A 20,162-nucleotide genomic window follows, 5' to 3' on the forward strand; every position below is an offset into this window, starting at 1 on the left:
ACTAAGGTTAAAAATAAGATGTAACCTTAGTCTTTAAAAAAGACTGAGGAACCATTATTTGACGTACAATAACATAACAAGCAATTTTTTGCGATCTCATTGAAAATTGCTTGTAACACGGATGGATCTAAATTGGGGACAAAATGGGCCTGCGATACTATATTGTCGACGCAAAAACAAAAAATATACCACCGTTTATCTATTCACAACACTAGCTTCCAGGCAGAAGTCCAAGCAATAACGGAATGTGTAAATTGAATTTAAATAAGTGTAGCGTTTAACAGGGCTAAACGTATTTACCGAAGACGATATCAGATAATAAAGTTAAATCGTATTGCAAGAAAGCTCTGCCAGAGCTAAGGTTAACATCATATGGCTACCAAGACACATTATCATCTCGCCATCTTATTAACAGGTTGACTGCCAGTATAGATTATTATATACCCATATCCAATAGTATCAATGCCTACTTATTGTCCTTTTTATACCCTTCACCACTTTAGTGGGAATTCGCTTAAAAATACTAGTGCCATAGTTTTATGTAACCGTAAATTCATCCTCCAAATTTTATGAGAATCGCCTAAAACAGTCGTTTTTAGTTTTTTAACAATAAATTGCTTAAAATTATCGGAGGTGAGGTACAAATCAAGTCAAATGCTTTATTATGAAATCTAAATTATAATTTCTTACTTGTTATTTTTAGATATCCGATAGTATCTAGCCTATTTATTGCTCTTTTTATTTTTGATATTTCAGCTTGTAAGTTAGTAGAGTCAATGAATAATGCAATATTTTATAATGTATAAATTTAGCGGAAAACACCTCGGTTTTAAAATCCCGAAAATCCCAGGGATTTCATTTTTAAAAATCTCGGTTTTCTGTACTTTCAAATCCCGAAAATACCGGCATTTTCGGGAATTCACGTAGGATATCATATGGTCGGCCAGGCCCGACTATAGATTCTGACTTCTTTATAAACTGAATACGTATTTGACAAAATAAATTATTATATTCTTTTTTCTAAAAACATTCTTTATTTAAAAATTCTTACTAGTAATTACTATTTAGTTAAAACTGTCTTTAAAATAGTTTGTTAATCAATAACAAATAAATCAATCATTTCTTATTATTTGTATTTTTTCTCAGTGTCGAATTGTTTGTATATGTGTATTTATCTGTTGATAAACTTATGAGTAAAATTATTTAAATTAAAAAAAAACGAAAATTAAAATTAATAATTATTCAACTAAATACAATTAAGTGAAGTAGATGGTAACAACGTACTACAATAAGTCCAAGAAATTTAAAATCGTTATATCAAAAATTAAATTTTATTAAATTTTTTTATTAATGAACACATTCATTATAGGTTGGCAATGCATCTGTTAGAGATTCTGCAAGAAAAAAGAGAATAAAAATTCAAATTTATCGTTAAAAATTATATAACATGACAAACTTACAGATACATATAAATGAACATTTACCTTAAAATTTATATAAATCGAGGAAGTATTTTTATATTTATTTTTTATCATTTCAAAATATTTACAAAGCATTAGTTAAACATTAGTTAAACATAAGTAAGCATTATTACAATTATTTACATTAATATGGATTAGTAAATGAGAATAACTTACACACTCATTCGTAAATAATAAAGCGAAAGCAATAGTACATATAATAATAAAATTTGTTTTCTTAAAATAATTAAAAATACATACATATATTTACAAAAAATTTGATCTAAGATATTTAATAAATTAAAAATCAGCAGTCATTACTTTCTAAATAAAACCAAAACCAAAAATAATTAATTTTTTAATTTACTTCTGTTAAGTCAAACAATAAATAAAATAATTATTTTAAAACCGTGTGGTGTTATTAAAATTATCAATTTTAAAAACATCGATTAGCATTATTTTTCAAAGTTCAGAAATATAATTTGAGAATTGTTATATACTTAATTGTTATATACGCGCAAGGCGTAATATTTAGTTAATCATTCTTGGTGTATTCTTATTCGGAACAAGTTTCAAAATAATTTCCCGGTTCTGGTTAAAAATAGACTAATCGATGATAAACAAACATGATGAAAATAATATATTTTGTTTGAAACTAAATGTGTTACTTGGATAACGTAAGTTTGAAGCGTTATCCAACACATAATGACTAAAACCTTAATTTTAATACTTTATACAATGGTTTCTTCAGTAAAAAAATCCCCAAAAGTATTACTTATTTAGGTTTATACACCTGATGAAATTCGTAATTTTTCTATAAGACTATACAATTTAAAATATTTTAAGAAATATTTCAGAACATCCAATTAATTTGAAATACATAATTACAGAGGTTTCAAGAATCATCATCAATTCGTTTTATGATCAATATAAAAGTCATCTTTTTCATAATTGTTGAACTCCAGCCCGATTTACAATCTTCCCAGTAAAATCTTTACTTACCCGGTAAGTAGGCAAGTAATTTATCAATGTCGAATTTCAACGCTGTACTCACATTTTTAAAACAGTTATAACTGTTAAAGCTGTTTTTTTTCGGAGGGCTATACGAAAACTTAGACCAATATTGGTCATCTTTTTGATGGTGAGTATATAAACTACGGAATAGTACAGTCTATAAAAAACGCAAATAGCTCAACAAAATCCGCAATCATGGCTGACAGTTTTCCGTTGTATTATCTTCCGTTTTATAATATCTTTTGGTGAAACCCTTCGAAATTTCCATCTGATCCTACAGCAAGATTTTCGGCAAATAAGGCGAGTCCAAAAAATTTAGTTTTGCATTTCATTAAAATTTCGATATTTGTTTTCCTTTTAATATCCTTTAATCCTTCATGAGTTTACGTATTTGTGACCTTTCCTTTTAGGGTCTATTTGTTAAGACTCTTAGCTCACTTTTGTACTTCTAGTGAAGATTTTCTTGATTACATATAGATCAAACGATGCGTTATTACGAGGCTTATGAAATCATATTTCTGAATTTTCGATATTAAAAAACCCAAAAAATTTCTTACAAAAAATCATCATATAACTATTTTTTGGTGCGATTTATTTAATTTCGATTTATTTCAGTTATATTCTGTTAAATTATTCAGAGTACTTCTTGGTAACTTTGTTTCAGACTAGAACGTTTAGGATCTTTATAGCCAAACAAGTAGACAACCTTGATTTTGACACACATTTTTTAACGGTTCTCAATCTTTTTTTATCACCCATTTTAATAACCTTGAATACTAAAAATTTCTAAAAGATTCAAAAACATTATTTCTTCGATTTAGTATGTAGAACATATGTCTCTGTTTATGTTTTATTTAAGAAGAAATTCACTTTGTTCATTCAAGTTTAGTACTAAGTTTAGACAATTTAACAATATTACAAAGTTCAAGTTTATACGAATTTCATCAAGTGTATGTTTATGTATCACTATTTTAATAAATCGAATATTTGTACTGACGCTGCTGCCTTTGCTTTAATGATGCGTTACTTGTACTCGGTTGGGAGTTACAATAAGCATTCGGTTCATAATCAGCATGATCAACCGTTTTTGACATGCAATCATTGTTTGGAATTAAAGCGGTATAAGCATTTACACTTATGTCATTGTTAGTATTATGCACATTTTCATTAATATTATTATTATTAGAAATAAAATTATCACTACAACAAGTTCTACAATTGGAGCTATTACAACTAAGACTAGAGTGGGAAGCGCAAGCAGATTTTTTAGAGACATTAAAATAGTCAAGAGTAGAAAGGAAGCGTTTAAAGGCGGTAGATAGTTTTATGTCAATACCTGAATCAGCCAAACGAGCTTTTCCATTTGTAGTCGTTGATTCGTGGCTATTGGTTTGTCGATGTTCTACAGATCCATTGCCGTTGACAGTGACTTTGGAATGTCCGTTCATTAAAGGCACTATTTGTTTGGATTCTAAAGCATAAAGTTATCAAAATTGATTGTATTATTCTATGTGGACTATTTGCATTATACTTACCAATATTTTTTTCCACATCTTCATCTTCTTCGCTGCCAGTTGTCCCATTTCCAGATTTGTTTATCGCAACAGTCCCGTTGTTTACTTTCAGGGGAGATTCATCTTTAACAAAACGCATTAAGAATAAGACGGCAGAGCCCACAATTGGTGGTATGCCAGCCAATATAAGCGGCAGTGTATACGATCCCAATTCATCGTAAATTCTTCCGGCTATTGGAGGACCCACTGTGAGGGGTATAGAACTTAAGCCTAATAGGAAGCCAATAGCTTGTGTGGCACCAGATGGACCACATATTTCGTAGGCAATGGGTCCCAGCAGTGATATGAAACAGCCGTCAAATAGGCCCATTATTAAACTAAAGACGATTAAAAGAATGTAAGAACTGGTAAGCGGCAGTAACAGAGTCACCACACCAATACACACTAAAGATAACTGTTGTAGATAAATTCGATTTACACCAGGAAGATCTGCTATAGCTCCAAATATCAGTCGTCCAAGTCCGGAAGTAATTCCAATACACATCACCGGTAGATTTTCACTTTTTCCCGGAAAAACAGTCTGTACAAACTTCATCATATGTACATAGGGTACAAAATAACCAAAGAGGGCTAGTGGCACACACAAAGCCCATATGACGTACTTCTTTTTCTTCCAGATATCAACATTAATGATGGATCTTAACAGCATATTTGCCTTAGAACGTCCTGGTTTATTCTTTGGCGGTTCTGGTGGTGGATGCAGTGGTTTGTAGACAAATGAACAGATGATTATAAAAGCAGAAATAAGGCTCATTATTCTCAAGGTTACTTCAAGACCATAGCCCTTTATTAAGTAGTCTAGTCCAGGTGGCAATATGACGGTGAATACACTGGATCCCGCAGTAACAAATCCACTTACTTTGCCTAAGTAACGCTTAAAATAATGTCCTAAAATGGCTAGTGTTGGAGTATAAGCTAGAGCAGCTCCAAAACCAAACATAAGACCGTATGTGATGTATAGAGCACCAATATTTTCAGTAGAAAATGAAGAAAGCAATAGTCCACCAGAGGATAACAAACCACCGATTAGTGTTGTCAGACGCAGACCAATCTTGTCCGTTAAGCAGCCGGCTACTGGTGACAAAAGGAATGTTGTACCAATTGTTAGAGAACCAACTAGAGCTGTAATAGAATATAACATAAAATTGCTTTTATTATTGATATTTTTAAATTTTAAGGCCTAAATACTATTATTGTAAGAACACGCGCGGAAGTTTGATGTCGGATAGGTAGTGCTAATCGACAATCTGTCATCTAGATATCTCTTCATTTAAGTTAAGAGAGGACAAACTATCCATCACCTGGGAATTTTATAGTATTATCGGTAGAAAATTTGGATTCGGGGTTGTTCTCTTAAAACAAAAATGGAAAGTAATAGAAAAGAGTCCTTCGATTAGGCACTCTATTGGAAAAAAATGTAGTGGAGCATGAGAAGGACATATTTTTTAGCCTTTAACTGATGCTTTCGGCTGGGAATCCTCGGACCTTTTCATTTCTTTAATTAATCCAATGAAACATTCTTGACAGTTCTGTGTTTGCATTCAAAAAATATTTTATTTTAAATTTAAATCTTTATTTTTTAACCGACAAAAACCTTTAGCATAAGTAATCTCTATTTAATTTTTTTTAAACTAATTTCACATCAATCAAAAGAATTGATTTGAAATATACACATGTACGCATAAAAAAAGTGTTATAAATATGTATTGCAAACCATGTATATTTTCTTTGAAATTAAAGATCTCAAAGAAGTTATTACGAATTCAAAGTATTTGTATGGTTTACAACAAAACAAATCGTTATTTATTAGCACCAAAGCTCGTAACCACAGTTGGCCATGTCACCAATTGTTAAAAGCCGACAAATAACAAATCGCATTCAATGAAGACATTTTCAATTAAGAAAAACATATTTTAGATTCTATATAAATTGAAAAAAAAGTACAAAATGTAAAAAATAAATAAAATTATTATATGAGATTAGTGGTTCTCAACATTGTATAAATTTAATTTAAAACAAGTATGATGGCCAATAATATGATACACTACAGCCAGTCTGTGCCAAATTTCTTTAAACTATCTTGAAAATTACGACCTGTAGCGTGCGCACAAACTTTACATGGGCACACAGTCAGACGAACGGACAAATTTAAATATTTTGGTTCCCTAACCTAGCATTTTTGGGACAGCTGGACCCAATTGTTTAATATCGGTTCAAGATCAACAATATTTTTTTTGAGACAAAACGATAGATAAGTTTGGGAACCACTGTATCAAACAGTCTGCAAATTTCATCACTGGTCCCATAACAAATCAAAATAATGCGCAACAGCACGGCACCACATTTGTAGCAAACGCACTCAAAGCGCGCAATTAATTAAATTATCATTTGCCGCAGTTTCGTCTATTGTCTTTAAGATTTTGCATGTAATCGTTTGAAGTCAGTGTGTCAGCTAAGATTTACTTACTCTCAAAATGATTGTGGCAAGTGTGCAATTAACAAATATTTTCTTAAAACATATACTATTTACAATTGAATTATGTTTACAACACATGAGATTTGATTTATATTCGTAATCACAATCAAATAGACTTGGGCGCTTTCATTTATTATTTAGAAGCATTTTGACAAGAGTTTCTAGAGCATTTAAAACTTTCAATTGAAAGGAAAATGTTTTAATTAATTCTAATTTCAATATGCGTTAAGAGTGCGTTCATATTCTCCTATATAATATATTTTTTATTTTATTTAATGATCTTTCTTCTGCAACATGATAAGAAGAACAATATAAATAAATAATTTTATTTACATTTGTATTAAAAACTATGTAACAAACAGATTGTATCTTTTCTTCTGCAACATGATAAGAAGAACAATATAAATAAATAATTTTATTTACATTTGTATTAAAAACTATGTAACAAACAGATTGTATCTTTTAACTTGTATTTTTCTTTATGGCCTAAAAACACAGAATTTAACTGCACAATCAGAACACCTAGAAATCCATACGTCTAACATGGAAGTATTATGAGTTTATCATAATGTTTGTTTTATATCGAAATGTTACTGATATTGACATATGTACATTTCAAAGATCACATACTTCAATTAGTACATGTAATTCAGCAATGACAATGTAGGAAATATAAAATTCTACTCTGCCATTTCAAATTATACAATTGTTAAAATTTTTAACTGACGGTGCATAAAATTTCAAAAAATGTTAAACACAAAGGTTTGTGCTATGTATGCACTTTTGTATTGCCCCTGAGATTCTTGATCATGTTACATATATTTTTTTTTTAATTTTTAATAAATCAAAATGATACAGAGAAACACATATAGTTGAGGCAAGTAAATTTTATTTTATTTTTTTTACAGAAACGAAAAAGTGCATATAAAATTAACCTTAATAATGTTAACATTAACGTTAGGATCTGGTGATCGACCTTCAATCAATCTTTCTAGGCTCGTAATTGTTTGATAATTAAAAATTACAAAATTTCACATCCAACGATTGGTATTAAAGTACTGAACGAAGTACTGAACACCATAATTGTATTATACTGATTATTATATTGTACTGAGATCAAAAAAAAGTCAAAATTCAAATAATTAGTTGTCGAATAAACTATTAAATAAAACCCGATAGTTTTTTGTTAAATTGAAGATATATTTTTTTGTACTGAAATTTTTTGATTTAAACCAATTTTATTTTGGGGTGAATTGATAAATGCGTGTAATTTATTTATTTATGTTAATATTATTTGAGTCAAATCACTTCTTCAGGTCTTTTTCAGAACTTCCATGGAGTAAATTGTACTTCTTTTTCGCATATTCTTAAGTTCATTTTCTTGCCGTTACTTATATTTGTAATATTGTCAAATATTGGATACACTATTTAGTCACAATTTACACATTTACATATGTCTTTTCAAGTCTCTTTTGAACATGGAAATCTTTACTACTATATGCTGACCTAGTAACATACATACTAGCATGTCCAGTGGACAAATGTTATCTAGGAATAACTATCAAATGATACGTGCTACTGTACTGATCACTAGAAAAAGAATAATGATTTTTTGAAAGCGGTCTCAGTTGCCTTCCATCGACTGAAAATTTTGATATCAGTATTGCCTAAAATCTTTTCAAAATGTGTTCCAAAATTCCGTAATATTTGTATAACTTTTTTTGGAAATTTATTTCTTCATTCGTAGAATAAGGTACTCAATAGAAAAAATAAAAGAAAAACTAAAATGTTGCTCACACAGAATATGAACAAAGTACACGCAAAGAAAAAACATGGCTGTGGTAACCATGTTCTAAGAGCAATATATTATGGTTAAAATTATGATTGTATTCTAAAGATATTATGGTTATTGTAATAATTTTAAAATGCCATATATGATTAAAATCAGTAAAAATATTTTATCATAATATTTTTTATTTACCATAATATTGTTTCTTATACATGACTATATGATCTACTGTGATCAAAATGTCGTTAAAAATATATATCGAAATCAAATTTATTTTGATTACTCAATCAGTAAAATTAGAGTTTCTGAAAATGTAAAAACCACGACACGATTTAAAAATTTCAATTTGATTCACAACAACATAACTACATTATTCTATAGAAAGTAAAATACTTACACATAAAATGTTATAAACCAAATGAGAATTATTTCTACTCATTTTATTGTCGCTTAAAACAACACACACAAAAATTAATATGTGTGAGGTGTGTGGCTAAAGTTGCTTTGTTGTTGTATGAACAGACATAGAACAATAAAACATATAATGGTTATTTATAAGAACATAACATACAATGGTTATATAACATATAGCAACATAACATATAATGGTTATTTGTAAGTTTAAATATTTGTAAGTAACATAAAATGTTTTCATCATTACCATTATATAGTTATTAAAAAAATAATTATTTTATAAAAATTAAAAAATACAATAATAACATGTTGAAGGAGTTTTGGCTCAGACAAAAAAAAATAGTCGATGTCCGAAAATTTGCAATTAAATGTATTTAACATCTAAAATTACTAATGTAGTATTAATTATTCAATTGGCACAACTTTTATAATATACGTACATATTATAATTCATTCATTATTGTCTATTTTTATACACACATGTATTCAATCGTATTTTTTTATTTAATTTCACATTATAGTTTTACATTTAACGATCAATGTCAAATAGTCCTTGATATTGAAATTGTTTATTTTGTCGTCACACACTTGCCAAAATACATATACTACTTAGTACAAATTGCATATTATGTGGCAAACACTAACCAAAATTTCATCATTTGACAATACACAAAAATTACACCAACATACATACATACATATAAACAGTAGGGTGGCTCCAAAATGATCGTTGCTTATCATAACTCTAAGATGCTATGTCTCAAAATGTTTTATTGTAACGTAAAAATTTATTGACCTGGATCAAAGGATAACAAGGCATATTTGAGGTTTTTATGATTTTTTATCATATTTTATTTTTATGTTGTTGTTTAGACTATTAATGCATATTTTGGGATGATCTTTTGATTCTAAAACACAAAAGATTGTATACATGCTATCAATATATAATATTTTTATGCGCGATCTATGAAAAATATTAAAAGACCTTTTATCCTTTGCCCAGCTCTCCAAATATAGTAAACAATTTTTGACGACAGCTTTTTTCAAAGAATTAACTTTTTTATTCAAAAGATCTTTGACCCAGGTCACCAAATATAGAAACAAATATTTGATAACCGCTTTGAAAGTATTAAACTTTCATTTTCGGTATTAATATCATATACTTCATACAATCGTGTTACCCTAATACAACATATTAATCATCTCTTCACGATCACTTCCGATTCTTTTACCCACCAACGTCTTTTGGTGGAAAATTGCCAATGTCAAAGTATTTAAAATATGTACATAGAACATGCTCTCATAGCGCCACAACTTATTTTTAGATACGCTTCTACTCGTAGGAGAATTAAAAGATGCCAGAATGTAAATAAATTTGAGGTAGTGTCGAATTAAATATTGGCTATATTTAAAAAAAAGTAAAAGAAATAATAAATATTATTACATTCCTGTTATACCCTATTATACTTCAAAAATCAGAAACTTTCAAAAATCACAAATAAAAATATATTAAAAATTCACTTGTAAGTACAGGTTTAAAAAAGAAAAATTTCGTAAAATTCGTGATATCAATATAATCTACTAACTCGCTATGTTCTAATTGTGCCGGTCTACGCAGGAAGATTTTGTTAGGTAACTTTTGATTCTCTCACACACAAACTCAAAAGTATACCGGCACATAAGGACGCATATTCAACCGAGTCGCCATGAGCCATAGTGTTAATAAAACTTAAGGGATCCGCTATCAAAAGATTTTCACAACTATTATTAATGGTATGATATTGACATGTGACTTTAACAGGACATGTGAGGAATAGAACGGAACGTAAAGTGCAGAATCCGAACTATTATTAAGTTGTGCCAAGTGTAAAAGTCTATTAGATCATAGTTGTATAAAGAATAGCATTTACATTAAATAATTCATTAGAGGGTCAGCCACTTGTTAAGTGAAATTGTAATTAAAATGTTATTGATTACAATTTCACTAATTGTAGCAATTACATTGGAATTATATTTTTTATTAATTTCAAAATAACTAATTTCGGAATTAAGGTAAAAAAACAATTCAATGCTTTATTATTTTAAATGTAATACGCATTTTAACATACGCTCAGGTATGGGCGGTCATGACCGCCCATATGATACCCTACAATACTAACAAAATTTTAATTATAAATATCGAAAATCACGTTTTTGGGACACCTTAATATATATACGTACTTAGGTTATTTTATTGTACATGTGTTAATAGTATGTAGTTAATAGTATTTTCGTATGATGCAATATTTTTAAAAGATTACACCAAATTCTAAGGTATGTACATTTTTAAAAACATAAAAAGAATTTCAAATTGTTATCAAATATTTCGCCTAAAACGTGATTTTTTAGCAATGTTAAAATGAATATCTTTTAATACAAATCTGATATTATCACGATAATGAAGATATTACGAGATATTTAAGTTATAAAATGTGAATAAATATGAAACAAAGTAAATAAATAGTTTTTGTTTATCTTGCAGTACAAAATTTTGTACTTAAATAAAACAGTTAAAAGAATAATTTTGGTAAAAAGTAAAAAAATAAAATTACATAAATAGTAATTAAATAACAAGTAAAAATACACAACATTTTATGTTCAGGTGCCCATTAACATTGTAAAGAAAATGCAAAATATGTATGTATGTGCATTTGAATTTTCAATACGTTTGAGTGAAGTATGTAAATAGATGCGTAATGCTAGCTTATCATAATTCCTTGAAAATCTCAAATTTCCATTATATATGTACATACAGTTGAATAAATATCATATTGCGGAACTTGTAAGAGTAAGTGGCAAAAATGTTGTCAGCCAATTGCATACACTTGCGGGTCTTCATCACATAGTCATATCAAAACTGCTAGACAATGCAACAGTTTTGTAGTAACTGGGTCAGTAGTAGACATTTTTATGTGCCTTTGATCAAATTCGAGAGAAAAAAAAAAGAATAAAGAAAACCTAAACTTTTGTTTTCATTGTTTAGATAAGTACTGTGACCAACAAAAGTAATAGTAATAGTTTTTTCTAATATATTATATCGATGTTCTTCTGTTCATCACTGTTATTGCCTTTATTTTAACCATGTTGTTTTTCAATATTTATTTCTTTAAATTTGTCAACAAACAAATTAATGCAGGCAAATGGCCAATGACCGTTAGAAATATATGCATATGTTGTTATTCACAAACATACATACATACAAATACATAAATATGTATTGAAAACAAACTAAAGCAAAGTCTTTTTGCAAACTGACTTGTAGAGTAAGAAGACAGCTGAAATGTTCGAAAAAGGCTAGGTATTAGCATTATAACTTTTATACAGTTTTTGAAAATTATAAATGGTCACTATCCATACCACATAGAGAATAGAAAACTACGTCAATAAAGTTAATAATTCACATATATTTTTTTAAACAGGTGTCATGGTTTGTCCGACAACATTAATATGGAGAAAAGGCATATATATGGGCTGCAGTTTACCCCTCTTTCAAATTTAGTACCCAGTTTTAAATGGGAAGTTTTGTTCACTAAATAACCTGGTTATAAGGATCCTACTGGATACCTAGTAGTAATATGACCTTATTTGGTTACACCCTAATGTATGCACATATTTTTTTGAATAATTTGTGAATGTACGTAGTAATTCAACACGACATATACGTATTACACATGAATACAATTCTTCATACTCTAATGGATTCGAGTATATACATAAGTCTTTTACTAGTAAGATTGTTCGTACATACATATATATGTATGTATGAAGTGTATTTTTATTTTGCTTATGGATACAGTCATATATTCATCTATTCGTTCGTTCATTCATTTGGTATGATTATATAGAATTTCAAACTATATAATGCGGATACATATTTTACACTAAGCGTTAACATGAACCTTGACAAAAGTCTTGAATCAGTTGAACTTTTCATTTCATTCATATATTAATTTTTATTTATTTTTTTTTTTTTCAAATAAACATTTATTTCGTAATTTTTTAAATTTTATGAGCTTAGCACGCAAAATTGTTCGTTTAAGCCGATACTATTTTTAAGTATTGGAGGCAAAAAAAATATTTTAAATATTTTAAACAATTAAATTGATACTTTGTAGAGATGTATGTTTCATACCGCTTACATTACTAGAGTATCATCTCATCGTATATTTTTTCAAAAATTTCTGCAAACATTAAAAAATGTCTTTGTAATTCAATTAAATGTGAACAATTGATTCTATAAAAACACGTGAACAATAAAATACACAAATGTTTGTACAAGTATCGGTGAATGTGTCTGGAAATTTGATGTTGTTACAAAAATATTTAGTTCTATTGAACCCGACATACAAACAATTGAAAAAGTAGATATGTACTTTTCTTTTTGTAATTTATTTAGGAAAACAATTATCATTCTTTAGAAGTACTACTTAAAGGCCAATGACGCCTCATGAAGAACATTTAAAAACAGTATATTGTCCAATTCACAATCGATGTCGTAACGTTGTATGTCATACACATTTTTCAAATAAATTTAAATTAAATAAAAAAGTCTTTTTCAATATTATTTATATAGAATTTAAAAGTGGTATTAGTGTTTGTAAGTAAATTTTGACCTTTAAGTTATTTTCTGAAGGGGAGTTTGTATGGGGGATAGGGTCAAATGAAGCCCAATCATTACAAAAATCGGTAGTGTCATTTAAAGTTCTATAAAACTAAGTTTTGTCGACTTTTGTTAACATAATAGATCATTTAATTAATTATAAGCCAAAAGGCCCTATTTGGGGGGTACGGTTGTATGAGGGCTAGTCGAAATAATGGACTGAATTTAACCATTTTCAATAGGCTTCGTCCCAAAAGAAGCGTGTGTGCCAAATTTCATCCAATTATATTGAAAATTGCGACCTGTACCTTGCGCACAAGGTTTACAGGGCCAGCCAGACGGACGGACATAGCTCAATCGGGGTGAATAACTAATTATTTTTGTTGGACGAGGTTTAAAAAATAACTGTTTACAAATGTGCTTACACGACTTTCCCGGGCTTAAACCTGGCTCTAAAGTTTTTTTTTGTATTTATTACTCTTTCCGCTTGCTCTATTAACAAGTTATTTCATAGATATTTTTGGAATAGCTTTTACACAAAATTATAAATCGTTGTCTTTTTTTAAGTAATGATATAAACTTTTATTCGAACCACACACGTTGGATATATGCTTTAGATAATTAGACATATTCTCTAGATAATTGGCTACAAACCATATTCAAAAAATTAAAAAAAATATTATTGAGAACGACCACTCATTACCACGTAATGTATTAAATAACTACATTATCTAGCTTACTCTTTACCAAAATTTGAAGATTTTTTGCTGGGAAGTTTACAATTTTTCCAAATATTCCTATGGATTTCATTTGAAAGTCCACCTGGCACCCAACATTTGTCATCAAATGTTTATATTTATATAAATAATAGTTGAAAACTCTAACTGTTTTAGTATGTAGCTTTAAATATGTATTTTGCAAATGTTTAGAAATAAAATGTTTTTTAAAGTTTGTAGTTTAATTTACAAATCCAATGATTTTATGTTAAAGAAATATCATCAAACATTTAAAGTAATTTTTCTGGAATCCGTATTTTTTGAGTTATGCTAGTGTTTTAGTAAATGATTGAATAATAATTCTGTTCCACCTTATCTTCTAAATTCGGTAAATTAATTAAAATTTGTATATTTTGTTCAAAAATACACTTTTTTATTAAAAAAAAATAGGATCGTTACTTGGCCATTCATGTTTGTTTCGCTTTTAAGCAGAGATGTTCTAAAATAATCATATATTCTACATAAATACTGAAAGACCCAAATAATAAGCATTGAGTCGTTATCAAGTTATTTTGAGAATTATGAAATAATAAATTTAAGAACAATGAATTAAAATCAAAAAATTAATCAATGTTCTTATTAAATTAATCTTCAAAACATAAGCATATACTACTCATATACTACACATCAACTACATGTACATACATGTAGTTGATAAGAGTAAAAATAGGGAAGTCCGTACAGATCGAAATGACAATACATCCCTTAAAATGTGTATCTTCAGAATATTTATTGTATGCGATCTATTTGAAGTTTTTTTTTCATATGTATAGTGTTTTTATCGGTCCAATTGAAACTGGATATCAATTTTGTGAAATTTTTCGAAATCTGAAACTGAAAAACAGATCCGTCTTTCGAACATAAATGTTGATAATCTATGTTTCTATTTATTTTTATTATAACCCTCAATTACCTAAAAATGAGAACTTTTTTAAATTGAATGACAAATTATTAAAGTTGCGAAATCTTCTTAAATCTTTTTAAATCCACTTACCATTTAGCTTAAATTCTACTTTAACAAAATTAGCAACACTGCATAATTTTTATATCTTTATAATATTATCAGTCTACCCTATGATACTATAAAATTGTCTACAAGTAGACAAAACTAAAAAACAAACACTAATAATTGATAATGGAAAATGTGCATATTTGTTTAATTAAAAAGAATTATGATTGTGTCTTATTAATTATACCTTCGTACTTCTTTAATTGATAAAATTATGACGCATGTTATGAATAAAAATAAATAATTGATAATACCCTTCTGTTATGGATAAATTATATATATTTAACGTCATAAACATTCATTAACAACCGGATGAAGACTAAGTGTGGGAAATTTTATATTGAAAACATATTTAAAAAAGTGTAAATTTTTACAATTTTTTAAGATGTTCTTCTGGCAATCCCGAACCCACTTTTAGTTATTAAGAAAGGAAGACATGCATATGTACAAAAAATCCAAAGAAATATGGGGGCTGTTGTGTGATCCTTTACCTATGGGACTCGAACCCACCACATCCAGTCCACCAGACTAGAACACTAACCTATCGGAGGTCACCATTAAAACCTGGTCGACATAAATTTGACTAGGAGACTTGTGTCAATTATGAGCCGAACTTTTCAGAATTCGTTAAAGTAATTAATTTTTAATAACAACCGAACTGATTTTCCCAATAGGCAAACCGCGTAACTGAATATTTGTGAATAATTTTTATGAACTTTCAGGTATCTTAGACCCAGAATATATGTATACTTTTATGTCTACTACCATAAAATGACAAAGTTAATACTCCCATATTTTTTTGTCTTTGAATAAAAAAGAGGGCATTCTTATAATATACTCACCAGCTTTACTAGACGCATCTTTATCACCCTGTTCTTCTAGACGATCTGTCAGCAACGAATGTATGACTCCATATGTGTTTATAATACCGAATATCACACCATTACAGAGAAATGCACTCACCATAACCAACCATGCTCGCATACCACCATCTGGAGGCTCCTTGCCGTGTATATCTCGACAACATGGAGCCTCGATATGTACTTCGGTTGGTGAATTACTGTTATTCTTACACTTTTTATTGTTGCATGTTTTGTGTTGTACTGAACTGACACCGTTTGTGGTTTCCTTTGAATATTGACCATTTATTATTGGTTGACAATTGCCATTGGTTAATCTGTTATGCTGATCGCTGTTTACAATTTGTCCATTCGTATGGGAGGACTTTTCGTTAAGAGGCTCGTTTTCTGTCATCTTTAAAAGGTCTGTTGGTTATATAAGTCAACAAAATATTGTCTGTAAATATTAAAATTGTTAAATTAAATAAGTATTTTTGTAAAATAATAATCAAATAATTGTAATTAAATACTTATTCATAGCGTACTAAATTTTCAGGGTTTTCCTCATTCTAAAATTGCTTAGATTTGCAAAATTTGTGAAATATTTAAGTTTTACAGTAATGCGTGCAATTTAGTTTAAAATGTGATTTAAAAAAATTTTTAAAAGATTAAAATTAAAACTTTACATTTAAATCCCTGTTTCTATAATAACTTAATATTACATTTATCTTCAAGACCAATGAAAATACACATTGATGCCAATTATACACATGTGTGTAAATATGTATATGTACATAATTCCTATTATATTTCGCAATATGTAAATAAAACATATTAATTGTTTACGTACATAACATCTTCTTCGATTCTACCAATAAACGTAGTCTAAGTTTAATATTTTATTTACGCATAAACTTTAGAATAGACTTTTTTAATTACTAGATCGGATTAAGTTTTATTTTTATGTAACGTAAATTGATTTATTCATTTATTAGATTTAAATAACTACTACTTATTAATTAATAATACTTTAAGGTTTGTGTACAATATTTTTCCTTTTTCGAAAGTAGAGTAAAATTTATAATAACGTGCGTTTTTGCTGCTATGATTATGCTTCACACAATCACTTATTTAGCACTCAATTGTATACTTTTACCACATACAGTGTAAATATTTTCAATAAAATGATACAACAATTTACAAAACATTTTAAATTGCCTATTATTGTGTAAATGCTTTCAACAATTTTAAATTAATTGCCATTGATAAAATATATTGAAGAGAATTAAAAGAAACCGTATTGGAAATTGGTTTGAAAACATTACTCTTTGATTTGCAAATATTATACCAAAATAGAAAGAGAGTGGAATGTACAACATGGAAGTACTGAAAAAGAACTTCGAAAGCAATGAATAGTCTTTTTGAATTCCAAACACTGTTAAGGAATAGATTAGTTACTAGTGTAGTTCATAATGAATCTAAATCGGATTTTAGGCCATTCGACATCTGCAATGTTTTCTAAAACTGCGAGTTCCGACCCAGCGCTTCAGGACGGCGAACAGCATCTCAAAGGAATTTGAGTCAGGAGATTTTTATGGGCAATCAAAGAATTTTGGGTTTTTTATTCGATATATATAGTATATATATTAGGGTATTCAATTATTTGGGTATTTTTCTTATTCGGTTTATTCGAGAAATTATTATTTGAAAACTAACGAATAAAAGAAAACTGGATATTCTGATTGCTATTTTACAATAATTTTCTTATAAACAAACTTTTCACTCCTTTTAATTCCATTCTATGTACTTTTTTTATTAAGTTTTTTCTCAAATGTTATAAATTTGTATTTATGTGAAATCCTCTTCTTTATATAGAAATTAATATTTTTAAGACTTTTCCACGACTTCAAAATACATACGTTCAAATGAACTAGTGTATGACTGTTGCTGAAGAACTTATTAGACATACTTAGGGCGGGTTTCTTACTCCTCAGTTAAACTAGGCTTAGCTTGCTGTTAGATTAAACTCGGAACAAATTTAGGTGGACTTTAACCGATGATTGTGTTTTTCACTTTTTGATTTAAGCGCAGTTAACTTTGTTAGTATTGCCAACTTTTCACTCAAAAACATAAACAATGAACAGCTGTTTTTTACATACAATGCTTCAAAAAATTGTAATTTACTTAAAATATTAAGTTTTTGTTCTTCCGAAAACATTGTTTTATTGTTTTTGTTAATTGTGTTTTCTCACTTATAACTTGAGTTTTATTGGCCAATTACACTCAGTTAAACTAAGATAATATGTAACTTTACTGATAACTGAAGAACACGAAACGTATATTAAACCAGGTTTAACCAAAGAACGAAGATTCTTTATCAGAAAAACTCGCCCTTAGAAACACAAATATGTTTCTCAAAATGGCTATAAAGACCATGACATCTTTTCAAGAAGTACTATTATAAAAAACATCAAATAAATGTTCTTTTTACTTATAAAAAATGCTTAAAAATTAAGGAAGCAAGAAAAGTTATTACAAAAATATTGAATTTTGTGGAAAATATATATAGTTTATACATAGTTAGGCAAAAAAAAAATAGACGAGAGTAGTACGAGAACTGTTATCAAATGCATGCAAAATACCTAATATGTATGTAAATATATACAAATTAATAAATATTTAACAAATGCACTCACTCGCCTCGCTCACAACTAATCTTGTAAAAATACACGTGTTAAACACTTAATTGCACGCTGACAAACTCTTTCACTCTTCTTCTCACTCACTCGTTCACTTTCTTTCTTCGATATAAGAATCACAATATAATTGTGCAATGTACAACAATAATATTTAAATTGATTGATTTTCCCTAATTTTTTATTGCAAATATATTAGTATGTTTGATTATTTTAAATTTGAATTGTATTATTTATTTTTATGTAACCTTGAATACGAACAATTTACGACAATTATATTTTAAATTTTATTATTTTGTTTATTGTTGTTATTATTTTCTAATGCACAAGAATATATAAATAATTAAAAAAAACACACAAATTTATTTAAGAAAAATAAAACCGCACAGTTTGTTTTTAGTTTTACGTAAAAACCAAATATTTAAATAAAAAATAATACCGATTCATATTTTTCCATACAATAGTTTTACTCTTAATTACACATTTATATTATACGTACACTATTACTTTTCTATTTATTTTGATGTTATTTGTTAATTAGTGCGTTATTTTTTTGTATTTTATTTAATTTATTAATTTTAAAAAAATAAAAAAGAACCGAATTTAAGCGAACCCACCATTCATTGTGGTGGTTGGAAATAAAGTAAAACAATTTCATATTCTCACTGCGACAAATATTGCTTCGCAAATGCGCTACATTTATCAAGCGGTAGTGTCGATATCAATTAGGCATTTGTATTTTTTTTAAATAATATCACAAATTTATAAAATTACTTACGGTTATGAAAATGAATTTAATAAATGAACCATATGTATACATCTCGAACACATAACCTTTTTCATAGTATACAAAAAATATTCTTTTTTCGAATTTTTTTTATATCTCAGTCGTTTTTCGGTTTTTTTTTTTTTTGTATTTTTTTTCTCATATTTATATATTATGTATGAAAAACTCCCTGGTTTGGGGGGAAATTTCCTTTCTCACCCCTCCCCGTGGATTCGCGCCTGCTTCATATGTATGTACTTTGTAAATATGTATGATATAATATCAATTATCAAAGTTCCATCTACATACGTTTTATGAACACAATATTCAATGCAATCTTAACTCTAGGAATTTTTATGGAACTGTAACCAGAAATGCATACTTCTATAGACTTGTATACAAAAAATTATGGACAAAATATTTAATGCAATATTAACTCTAGGAATTTTTATGGTACCGTAACCAGAAATTCATACTTCTATAGCCTAGTATTCAAGACATTATATTAATTCATCAGTTCGAAACAATGGAACAATCGTACCGCTTAAAAGAAGAGATAAGAAAATAGTATGAACAATCAAAGTTTCATTCGGCAATACTTTAAGATGTCGACAAGGCTTTTAAGGTTTAGCACAGAGGTCTTGATACTGCCGATAATTTAACATAAAATGTTTCAATTATGTCACAAGTGATTATGCGTTCAATGCAAG

General features: G+C 28.3%; 1 protein-coding gene across 3 annotated transcripts; it reads right to left on the minus strand.

The window, feature by feature from the left end:
* Nucleotides 1-1,014: 1,014 nt before the first annotated feature.
* On the minus strand, nucleotides 1,015-19,318 carry LOC111682609 (monocarboxylate transporter 10). Of its 3 annotated transcripts, none has more exons than XM_046949184.1 (5): nucleotides 19,186-19,318; nucleotides 15,994-16,447; nucleotides 4,010-5,170; nucleotides 3,811-3,945; nucleotides 1,015-1,394 (listed from the first exon to the last, which is right to left on the minus strand). In XM_046949184.1, exons 2-5 carry the CDS (start codon nucleotides 16,403-16,405, stop codon nucleotides 1,348-1,350), a joined length of 1,755 nt encoding a protein of 584 aa, XP_046805140.1. In that variant the 5' UTR covers nucleotides 16,406-16,447; nucleotides 19,186-19,318; the 3' UTR covers nucleotides 1,015-1,347. The 3 variants fall into 3 exon arrangements, with proteins under 3 accessions (XP_046805140.1, XP_046805141.1, XP_046805139.1); XM_046949185.1 differs by having other exon boundaries at nucleotides 18,691-19,310; XM_046949183.1 differs by having other exon boundaries at nucleotides 18,687-19,310.
* Between the last annotated feature and the right edge of the window lie 844 nt (nucleotides 19,319-20,162).

Source organism: Lucilia cuprina, chromosome 4 (genome assembly GCF_022045245.1).
Source record: "Lucilia cuprina isolate Lc7/37 chromosome 4, ASM2204524v1, whole genome shotgun sequence".
Classification (NCBI taxonomy): Eukaryota; Metazoa; Arthropoda; class Insecta; order Diptera; family Calliphoridae; genus Lucilia; species Lucilia cuprina.